The 12,387-nt window shown below is 35.2% G+C and overlaps 1 protein-coding gene across 1 annotated transcript in view; it reads right to left on the bottom strand.

Moving 5' to 3' along the window:
* The window catches only part of LOC138151376 (glucose-6-phosphate exchanger SLC37A1-like), a 71,483-nt gene that overhangs the window by 37,722 nt on the left and 21,374 nt on the right, over positions 1 to 12,387 (bottom strand). The window contains exons 3-4 of the mRNA XM_069074827.1: positions 11,460 to 11,543; positions 6,386 to 6,517 (exon numbers count right to left, since the gene is read on the bottom strand). Of these exons, the coding sequence (XP_068930928.1) occupies positions 6,386 to 6,517; positions 11,460 to 11,543 (216 nt within the window). The remainder of the gene's footprint in view (positions 1 to 6,385; positions 6,518 to 11,459; positions 11,544 to 12,387) is intronic.

Genomic DNA, 12,387 nt, shown 5'->3' with positions numbered 1-12,387 from the left:
AGAGCATGTGGAGGATTCAGCAAGGGTACCCAACTAATACCTCCGGCAGCTGAGAAAACCCCAATGTTTGGGATGAAAGCTCCCCTGTCTGGTGTCAGAGTTCTACTGTGGCAAAAAGCCCAGGGGTCAAGTGACTGAGGGGCGACATGACCAGGCAAAGGAAGCAAAACAAACAGAAGATTCCAATATTACACTCTTATTTTGGGGACAAAAAGAATCAAAGCATGGAACAGGAGGAAGGCAGTGAAGTCGGAACTCCTGCACCAAAAGCCTCAAAGGAAAATAATGAGCTTGTTACAGGCCATAGAGGACCTTATTAAGAAGCAGATGAGAAAAGTCGAGGAAAAATTGGGAAGCGAAATGAGAATGATGCAAGAAAATTATGAAATGAGAGTCAATAGCCTGACTGAGGAAAATCACACCTTAAAAAACAGACTAACTCAATTGGCAAAAGAGACTCAGAAAGGCAATGAGGAGAGGAATGCCTTAAAAAGCTGAATTTGCCAGATGGAAAAAGAATCTCAAAAGCTCAGTGAGGAGAATCATTCCCTCAAATTTAGAATGGAGCAAAGGGAAGCTAGTGACTTTAAGAGAAATCAAGATGATGTTTAAACAGATCCAAACAAATGAAAGAATAGAAGGCAACATGAAACATCTCATAGGAAAAAACACTGACCTGGAAAATAGAGCCAGGAGAGAGAATTTTAAAATTATTGGACTACCTGAAAGCCATGATCAAAGAAAGAACCTAGAAATCATCCTCCAAGAAATTCTCAAGGAAAATTACCCTGATATTTTAGAACCAGAGGGCAAAATAGAGCTTGAAAGAATCCACCGATCACCTGAAAAAGATCCCCAAAAGAAAACTCCCAGGAATATTATAGCCAGGTACCAGGATTCCCAGATCAAGGAGAGAATATTACAAGAATCCAGGAAGAAACAATTTGAATATTGTGGAAACACAATCAGGATAACCTAGGATCTGGCAGCTTCTCCACTGAGGTATCAAAGGGCCTGAAATATGATATTCCAGAGGGCAGAGGAGCTGGGATTAAAACCAAGAATCACCTACCCAGCAAAACTGAGTATCATGTTTCAGGGGAAAATATGGTCATTCAATGGAAAAGAGGACTTTCAAGCATTCTTAATGAAAAAAACAGAGTTGAATAGAAAATTTGACATCCAGATACAAGAAGCTTGAGAAGGTAAACAGGGAAAAGAAATCATAAGCCATTTATCAGAGTTGGATTATTAACATTCCTACATGGAAAATGATAATTGTAACTGATGAAACTTTTCTCAGTATGAAAATAGTTGAATGGAATATAAATATAAATATATATGTCTATATTGGAGGGTATATGGGCTTATGGATACATATGTGAATGTTTGTATATATGTTTACAGGTAGACATAGATAAAGGGCACAGGACCAATTTAATAGGGAGGGATGATACTTAAAAGATGAAATTAAGAGGTGAGAGGAATATAATGAGAGGAGATGGAGAGAGACAGAATGGGGTAAACTATCTCATATAGAAGAGGCAAGGGGAAATGGTTTCAATGGAGGGGAAGAACAGGAAGACAAAAGGGAATGGGTCAACCTTATTCTCATTGAATCTGGCTCAGGGAGGGAATGACATGCACACTAAATAGGGTATCTCACCCTACAGGAGAGCAGGGGGGAAGGGATGAAAAGGGATCACAAAAGGGAGGGCAGGCTGGGGAGGAGGGAAGTTGGAAGCACTCACTTTTGAAAAGGGATGGGATCAAAGTAGAGAATAGAACAAGTGGGTGGTAGGATAGGAGGGAGGGAAATATAGTCAGTCTTTTACAATATATCTACTATGTTAATGTTTTCCATTAGCTACACATGTAGAATCTACACTGAACTGCTTATCTTCCCAGTAAGGGTGGGTGACAAGGGAGGAAGGGAATGAATCTGGAATTCAAAGCTTTAAAATCAAATGTTTAAAATTATATATATATATATACTATTATTAATGCTATCTTACATGTAATTGGGAAAGAAGACATACAGGCACTGGGACATAGAGATCCACCATGCCCTACTGGAAAAGTCTAAGGGAATATGGGAGAAGATATGGGAGAGAGCAGATTGGAGGAGGGGATATCCTGTGGGTCTGTTATTTTGGGGTGGTGGGTAGGGGAAAAATGGGGAGAAAATTTGTAACTTAAAATCTGGCAGAAATTAATGATGTAAATCAGAAGTTAATAAAGCATTTGAAAAATGAAAAAAAAAAAAAGAAAATTGTAAGCCTGATTTTCATTTCAAGTAATTAACACTATTAAATAGAGTTAATATCAGTAAAATTTTTACAATCTTTTTTTTATTTGAGAACTAGGTCTATTTATTATGTGTTCAATAGATATTCTATATTAACCTCAAATTATTTAAACAATTAAAGTCTTTCCTCACCCCTCTACCTTATCTTGCTAACAGTTTATCACCATCCCCCTTCACTGCCAAACTTTCTAAATTTTTTTCCTTCTATACCTGATGCCTCCATATCTTCTATCCCTGAAATTTAGCTTTTGCTATGACTACTAACTGAAGATGCTCTCTCAGATGTTATCATTGACCTCCCAGTGACCAAATCCAATAATATTTTTTCAGTTTTTATTTCTTATCCTTCTTGCTCTCTAATTTTTTTATACTGATGACCATTTACTCCTACTGAAAACTCTGTCCTCCCTTGGCTTAAGAAACTCTTCTGATTCTCTCCCAATCTCTCTAATTGCTCTGTCACCTTGTCCACTCCCTCAATTTCAACTATCATTTCTATTCATATAACCACCAGGTCTTTATCTCTGTTTATGACCTCTTTTCTGAGCTCTGGATCCATATCTCTGAATACGAAAGGACATCTCCACTTCAATTTCATATTCAGGACCTCAAAATCAACCTATCTTCGGGGGCGGCCAGGTGGCTCAGCGAGTAAGAGCACCGGCTCCAGTGTTGGGATGACCTGGAGATCAAATCCCGGGCTCAGACACTCAGCACCACACCCAGAAATAACTGGCCATGTAACCTTGAGCAAGTTACTTAACCCTGATTGCTTAAAATAAAAAAATAAAAAATAAATCAACCTATCTTCCTTCTAACTTTGCTATTTCATCATTCACCCAGTTTTCTTTGGCATTGCTTTTGACTCTTCTTTCTTCCTCATATCTCATATTGAATTAGATATCGTGTCCTACTGATTATATCTTCACATCTTTCATATTCATCCTCTCTTCTTAATTTTACTTCTACTACTCTAGCATAGGAATATATTACTTAGACTAATTTAATAACCTGACTATAGATCTTTCATCCTCCCCTCTCACAACACTTCAATAGAGTTTTCAAGTTACTGACAGATATATTTTTCTAATGATAGATATGGTTATGTTACTTCTATTAAAAATATTTAGTGGTCTCTGTCTACCAAGTAAAGTTAAAACTTCTTTGCATGGTACTGAGGGTCCTCTATAATTAGGCACTACAGGGGTGGCTAGTTGGCGCAGTGAATAGAGCACTGGTCCTGGAGTCAGGAGGATCTGAGTTCAAATCCAGCCTCAGGCACTTAACACTTACTAGCCATGTAATCTTGGGCAAGTCACTTAACCCCAATTGCCCTGCCTTCCCCCCTGCAAAAAAAAAAATTAATTAGGCAGTACTAAAGTTTATTTCATTTTAGAGAGGCAACAAAGTGTTGTGGAGAGAGCTGTCTTACAAGCCAGGAAGATCTGGATTTAAGTCTTACTTCTAATACAAAATGGTAATGACTGGACAATTCATTTAACCTCTCATTGCTCCAGGCAGCTCTCTACAGCTATAATCTGCAAAGGCAGTGCTGACTTGCATTGGTGGAGGTTTCCTCATCTGGATTTTCATATACCAATGAAATCAGAGGTCTCAATCCTATCTCATATTACTTCCCTTCATATATTCAATACTCCAATAAATCATACGGTTCTCTTTCCTCAGAATATGTCTTTGCTAAGACTATTCCTTTATGTCTGTAATATTCTATTTCTCCTTTGCTTACTGAACTCCTACTCATCCTTTAAAGCCTAATCTAAATGGTATCTTCTCTATAAATCCACTCCTAGTTGCCTCCTACCTTCTCTTTCAAACATTATATAAAACTTTTTACATTGAAAGTGCACTTATCTTATAATAATGTATGTTATAGTTTTTGTATTTGTGTTCTATTCTCCTGCTAAACTATAAACTTCAAGAAAGTGAGAGGGGGCTGCTAGATGGAGCAGTGAGTAGAGTGCTGGCCCTGGAGTCAGGAGGACCTGAGTTTGGATCCAGCCTCAGACACTTAACATACACAAACAAAAAAAAATCTAGCCATGTGACCTTGGGCAAGTTACTTAAACCCAATTGCCCTCCAAAAAGAAAAAAAAAAGCAGTGAGAACTGTTTCTCTAGATTTTGTTTCTCTCCCAATGCCCAACAGTGCTCTGTGCATAATATATTCTTAATGAAAATTCCCTGAATGAATTATGACCAAAAACTCACACATATGAACAATCTTCTTTTCTCCCTGATAAGACATAAATTCGGACCCCTATATAATTACATACAGGGTAACTGGGGCTATTCATCAGATAGCCTGACTGTGGGTCAATAAAAGATCTATAGCTGTCTAGGTATTGAAAGATAAATGTAAATATAGAGAATATATTATATATATATGTATATGTGTGTATATATATATATATATATATATATGTTTAAAAGCTGTTCAAACTACTTTGTTATTTAATTTATTTTTTTCACACCATTCCCCTTTACACAGCCCAAGTTTTAGTCTAACTGAACCACTAGCTATTCCTCAAACTCGACTACAATCTCCTGCTTCTATACACATATACAGACTCAGCTCTTATATTTGTAATGCTTGTTCTCCTCATTCTCACCTTTTAAAAGTCTTTAAGGTTCAGTCAAATGTGATCTTTTACATAATTTTTACTGACTAAAAGTGTCTTCCATTTCCATTTTCAACTATTCTTTGAGCACTATGCTGTCTCATTTACTATCTTGTATTCATCTGTAAATGTCATAGTATGCCTAGTGAACTATAAACTCCTGGAACAGTGTACCTGCCCTCTCCCCATACCTACCACCTTAATGCTTAGGCATTAAGTATAAAGCAAGTACTCAGTAAATATTTATAAGGAAAATAGTAATGAGATCTCTAGTTTCAATTTGACATGAACAGAATTTCCTCTCTCAAACAGAATCTTTTATGTTTTCCAGATATATGTTCATGTTTCCCCACATTTTGAATGTGTTAAATTCCCAAGTGGAAGGGTAGAACCTTTGCAAATTTTATAGAACATTTGTAGCATGAAGCAATGTCCTTTACCATCTAACTGCTGACTTTGAAAAAGTCCTTCACATATCATCTTTGTCTTTGCCCTTTTCCCCATCCTATAGTTTATAGTATTTGAATAGTATTTAAATTTCTTTCTTAGAACCTAAAGTTCCTGTTAGTTTTATCAAATAGCTTTAACAAACAAAAATTTAACCCACCAGGAACTCATTCTCTAGTATCTGAGTAACTCCCCTCTTCCCTATTCCCTTCCATCCCATTCTTAGAGCTCCTCAATATGCACAAGGCAAAAAATTACTAAGATTTAAAAAAAATCCTGCTTTGCCTCATCATTTCAATCCATTCCTCACATGCTTCCACTGGAATTTTCTGTACTTTGTTAATAGTAGGAACCCTGCACAGAGAATGCACAGAATATGATGAAGTGTGCCAAGGGAATCTGAGAGTATTTATTAGGCTTCTATACTTCCTAAAACATTTCTACTATGGTTTCTTGCTTTAGAGTTTTTTCCCTTCTGAAATTTATCCAGAGCTTCATTCACACTTTTGTACTCCTTTCATTAGTACTCTAAGATGGGAAGGAAAAATAAGCCTGACAAATATAAAATCATTTAGAATTTAAGACAATTTAAGAGTTTCTTTAAGTTGTTATTTAAACTAACAATCATGCTCCTTTTTAAAACATTAATAAAATTAAATGCCTATCTGTCATCCATCCATTCATCCATCCATCCATCTACCCATCAATCAATCTACCTATCTACTTATCTATCTATCTATCTATCTATCTATCTATCTATCTATCTATCTATCTATCTATCTATCTATCTATCTATCTACATACATGTGGATGTGTCTATATCTACCATACCATGATATTCTAAATTGATTTTCTTTTCTCTATACAATTCATAAAATACAAACTTTTTTTTTAGTAGGACAATCAAACAAAACTGTCAATGTGTATTATAAAATGATATCAGATGGGAGACACAAAGAATAGATTTTAACTCATTTTAGAAAAACACTCACAGGTATTCTCAAAGCACCTAGAAAACTGATTGCTGCCATCCCATTTCCTCCATCACCACGTAGTACTGTGACGAACTTTGGTGGAATTGTACCATTTTCTCCATCTGATAACAAACTCTGAATCTCTGGTTCCTGTTTAGAAATCCAATTTAAAGAAGAAAGATATTCTAGTTAATAGTTATCAAACACTGATTCTGTCATTAAAGTTCCCTCAAATATCTCATTATTGTATAGAGGTGACCTCACCTTCTTAGAGACTACTCATGTGGAATTTAAAAGTTAGAAGATTTTAGTAGCTGTAAGGTAGAATTTGAGTATGGCAATAAATTTCATGTCCTGCTCTCCAAAAGCAGTCTACCTGAAGGGTAAGGTGCTCAGTGCTATCAGATTGGATGGAATATAAATTGTGTAACTGGAAATTGTACCAGCACTGATGGATGGATCTTCTGAATTCTAAAGCAAACACTGGCTAAGGAAGTAGCCCTTTCTTGTCAGCATTTTATAATGTTATACATGTATGATATCAGAATACTTCTACATTGCTATGGATATGTGATTTCATCAGTGTAAATACTCCCTCTAATCATGAAGACCATGACCTACACACACACTTATCTTTTGAGGTTCTAGTTCATGTCTTCCAGTAAATCCTCCATTGGGGTTCTACCTAATAGGTTGACAGTCTTCCTCTACTTGTCTTTGTGTGAGTACAAGCAGGATGTGTACTAGTTAGACCTTCCTTTCACTGCAACTAACTCACTTCCTTCTCTAGCCATGTAATTATTAGGTAATATCTTTTATAACCCTTCTTATTGAAATGCTGTATTCAATTCTCTTTTAACAGGAATCTTTCTGTTGCTCTTTGGGTGACTTAAAACTTTAAGCTTTTACGAACTGTGTCAGTCTATGCTTTACAGCAATATATATTACTGGGAAGACATGGGGACTTTGTTTTGATGAGAATCTTGGCATTATTAGCTCATTTCCCAAATGCAATCTATTAATCTTTTAAAATTACAGGCTTAATTAATTTTCTGTCTACGGTATCACCCAAGCTTTATGTACTCATGGAACAGATCTATGAGCTGTCCATTCCATTGTACATCAAAGTCTAGAAAATACACTTTTTTCATTCTTGGTTTTTGCCATCTGAGTAGTCAGGCAGAATTCGTTTGCAAGGCTATGGATCTCACTTAGAAGTCTTTGCATTATTAGGGGACTTAATGCAAGGTATATCTGTTACTTCAAAGTATGCTTATAGACTTTTCACTGATTATCTGGGAATACCTCCAAAACCATACTTCTGAACTTCCCTATCTGGTCAATGACATCATTATTCTTTCAGTTTTTCAGGTTTATAACCCAGGAATCATCCTCAGCTCCTCACTTTCACTCAGGCCTTCAGATGGTTCCAGCACTTTCCTAATTTGTCTTCATACCTCAAGTCTTTTCACTCTCTAGTCTATCTTCTACATGGATGCCACAGGGAGGATCCTTAAACACAGATCTGATCACTATCATTCCCTTTCTAAATAATTTCCAGGGGCTTTCTATTGTCTCTAATTAAACACTTACTTCTTTGGTTAGCTCAATCAATTCTAGCTGTTTCCTATTTCCTCTAGGATCAAATATAAACTCCTCTGTAACTTTTAAAGCCCTTCCTAACACGACTTCTATCTATCTCAATAGCCTTATTGCTTTTCACTCCCCATCTTATAGTCATGGGCTGGCCAATATGGCCTTCTTGCTGTTTCTCAGATATGGCACTCCATCCCCCTGACCCTGGGACTTTGTACTGACTCTTTCCTATGACAGGAATAGTCTTTCTCCTTACTTTCCCTTCACAGGATGCTCTCTTTCATCAAGTACAAATGTCTACAGGGAAGTTTTCCTGATTCCTCCAACTGAAGGGGTCCTACCTCCTAAGCTATTTTGGGTTGAACTTATTCTTTCTATATTCCTGACTTATGCATGCGCTCGGTGTTTCTTTGTTTAGAATGCAAGTTCCTTGAGAGTAGGAACAGTTTTGTTCTCAGTATTTATATCCTCAGACCTAGCAAATATTGAATGCTTAAACAATGCTATGGTTGATTGAACTTCTTAGACAGTAGATTCATAATAGGATCCCAATTTTACCCAATAGTTTTCTTTTCTTTTGTTGGACCTGTGATTAAATGCTCCTAGAGAGCTATAGAGAATTTCTACTACCAATGTATACTATTAGGTATTATTTAACTTATTTTTTTAGAGAGTTTTCTAGAATACTGAGAGGTTGTGGTTTGTATAGTGTCACACAGTCCATCAAACAGACTCTCTTTGCATTGTCTACATTGTGCTAGGCTGCCTCTGATAATCTTATGTAATTATGTTTATGAAATATTTATTACAAATAGCCAGTTTTTTTTAAAACACAACTTGTATATATTTAGTTCAATATATATTTATTGAGTCCCTATTATGTGCAAATCATTGTGCTAGGATACAAGAATGAACAAGACAAGGCCTCTGCCCTTAAGGAAAACCTAAATATATAACAAGTACAAAAGAAAAAATAATTAAAAATTTTTGAACATGCTAAAAATAATTCCTAGTTGTGGATGTCAGAGAGTTTTTTTAGAGGGATTATGCAGCTGAACTGAAACTTCATCAGACTTTGGGCTAGAATAACTTACCTTTTTAAGTGTTCATCCAAGTGTACATGTGATGTTAGCATTAGTCTATTATTAATTTAATAAAGCAGGAATCTTAGAACAGGAATTCAAAAATTAACTGTCAGTACCTTGACCAATTTTGTGGTAATGAGCCTCTTTGAATTTAGCTAAGCTGGCATCAATTTATTGCTGAGCCTTCACTCAAAGTCCTTCTAGCACTGTCAGAGTTTGAAATGAAAAATCCAAGGTCATACACACACACACACATGCATGCATGCACATATATATATATATATATATATATATATACACACACATATATGTGTGTGTGTGCATGTGTATGCTGCATTGAAGCATTGAAGCAGAATGTGGGAATAATATATAATGGAGGGAGCAGAAAAATAATGCTACAAGAAAACACAGAGAATCTAGATAATATTGACGTGAGTAGGGTACTCAGCATCCACTTTTGTCTCATCCTTCTGGAGAGAGCAATATTAGCAGTCCTTACTTAGAAACCAGAAGTCAGAATAGTGTTTCAAAACAGTATATGAAGGTCATCATTTATAATTTAAATACTAATCAAATGAGTATAAAATTAGGATTCATATCAAAATTTTTTTTAAAAAGTCTTTTTTAAAAATTTCAGAATTTTTGCTAATTTAAAATAACCCCCCCCCCCAACCATATTGAGTCACATGGAGGTGTAACAAAGGCCCAAAATATAGCACTATTTAGGAGATTTAACATGTTGACCTATTCCTTCTTTAAAGAAAACAGAAAACTGTGTTTCAGTTTAAAGGTAAATTACTTACATTCTTATTGTTCCTAAAAATCATAATAATCTATTGGGTGTTACTTTAAATGGCTCCATAATAAATATTATGGTAATATTTAAGTATATTATAAAGAAGTGTCTCTCCTTAGTATTAAATAAAGCAGTAGCAGACAAGGGAAAACTCTCATCTTTATTATTATTTTTTTTCCTTGAAATCTGACCAACTGATTAAAGCATTTAAATATTTGGTAATCTGGATCTCTTTCAGATACAAATCACCACGAGCACTCTTTTCAGATCCCAGTTTCAGGATATGCAGTAGCCATTACACTTAAATTTCCTTTACAGTTGGAATATTTGCATGTATAAATACAGGCTTGTTAAGTTTATAAATCCTTTTCAAGCTTCCCACTTAAACGAAAACACAAGATGAAAACAGACTAGAGTAAGCAGAATTAAAAGCTATTAGCAAAACCAGATGAAAACATTTTAGAATTGCAAATGTACTTTGGACCAGAGTTGTCAAAAAATGTAGTCCAAACCAGAACATATTTAACTAAATAAAAACACAATAAACGTTGATGATATTATATTTTAAATTGAAATCTCTATGTAGCCAGCAATGTCCCTTAGGTATGGTTTCTAATTGAGTTTGACACCACTGTTTAAGATACTTGGTTTTTAATCTAGAAATCTTATAACCTTACCTGATTCCCCAACCACAGATAAACTCTCTTCTTTCTACTCTATATAGTACTTTTGAATATTGTGAGAAAATGATTTGTGATATTGTTTGCGAGAAATTATTATACTTTTTAAATCAAATCCTATGTGATTAAGGGTTGTCCACACCCAGAATGTCACCTGACTCTTTAGAAATGCTGGAGATGGCTACAAGGTATTTTGGGTTCTCCCAGGTCCTAGATCTACCCAAAGCATTTTTGCTTTGGATCCCCACACACAGGTCTTGTTTAGGACCCAAGCTTATGTTTTGGATTTTTTTGTGTTTTGGTTTTGCCCAAATTTTATTGGATGTTTTCAGTCACTCATATCTATCTCAATCTACTCTGTTTTCAAATTGCCCTCTCAACAAAATAGTTTAATTGTGTTCTTGTGGTTTTATGGTTGGTGTTCAGACACTCTAGTCTAAATCTTTTATAATGTAAATCTTCCAGAACCTGGACAAAAGGGAACCATACCCCCTTTCCAACTAGCTCTCCTCTATCAAACAACATAATAAATTTCTTAAAACTATTTCAGCTTTTGGGGTTTGTTCTCACAAATCTCAACATCTATTATAGAACTTACCATATTCTTTCCTGTGTTTCTATATTTGTCTTATCCCTCCTTCTCTTTCGATGTACTATCTTGTAAATTTTTTTGAAGACAAGAATATTCTTTCTTCAACTTGTATCATTTCCCCACAACCTAAACTTAATGCTTAGTGACAGGAGGGCACTTAATAGATATCTGTTGAATTAAAAACTTCATTCTGCCAGATAAATACAGTGTGACTCACTAAGAAATTGATTTTTCAGTTATGGATTAAGTATAGACTTGCTGCAGGGCAGTAAGAAAATATTATGTGATTCTATAAAAATGTTCCTTCTTAAAAAAAAGAAAATGCTCCTTCTTTATGACTTACCAGATTTTTGCTACTTTCCTTGGTGTACAGAATTTGTTTTTGCACTCTGAATCTGTTAGTACCATTCTCATAGCCTTTTGAGCTCTGAAAAACAAAATAAAACATTGCATTCCACACATTAAAAAAACAATTCTTGAACCAACAAACAAAATGCAAGTCAAACTTACTCTTTTTACAAAATGATATAGTGGAGAATGATTTAAGAATATTAAGCACTAAAAGACCAACAGCATAAACATATGACCATAGACAGGAAATAGAATTTAAAATGTATCTGTTTGTATTGGAGAGGGTGGGGAGAGTAGTAAGAGTCAGCTAAAGTCATTTTATTTCAATAGATGAATTATCAAATTGATATAGGTGTCCCCGACATTTCTGGAGATTACCGATCATCGACACCCTCTTAAGCTTGTGTCTCTTGTTCATGTTGTCTGCTTCGCAGTGGATCTGCCCAATATGACAAGAGTTCTCTAGATCTATTTATATTTTGTATGCAGCAGAACAACACTTCTACTCATCTGCAGTCCCTCACTCTTGCAACATGAATTACCTCCTTTTACAATCACATATTTTCTTTAAAAAAGTTTTATTATAAACTTACTACCATTAATAAAATAATCAAATGAACGCATATAACATGGTTCAAAATCTTACTGAAATCTCCTAGCTCTTAACAAGGCAGAATCTAATGGGTTAAATTCTCCACAAATTCCTATTTAGTTCCCAAGAACCACTTGCTATTTTCCATGTTTGATGCCCTACTTTGGATTACTATTGAGAGTCACATCTCTAAGCATCTTGCCCCGCTCACATCCCATGATACATTGCCAGACCAAGACAGATGACATATGAAACAACAACAAAAAGCATTTAATAAAAAGAGAATGCAAAGTAAATAAAAGATTATTGAATCAAATTGTAAATATTT

Source organism: Petaurus breviceps, unplaced genomic scaffold (assembly GCF_028583685.1).
Source record: "Petaurus breviceps papuanus isolate PSGF00001 unplaced genomic scaffold, PetGlider_PUasm1.0 90897, whole genome shotgun sequence".
Lineage (NCBI taxonomy): Eukaryota > Metazoa > Chordata > Mammalia > Diprotodontia > Petauridae > Petaurus > Petaurus breviceps.
The sequence above is the reverse complement of the archived record's forward strand: the minus strand, read 5'-3'. Positions and strand labels throughout refer to the sequence as shown.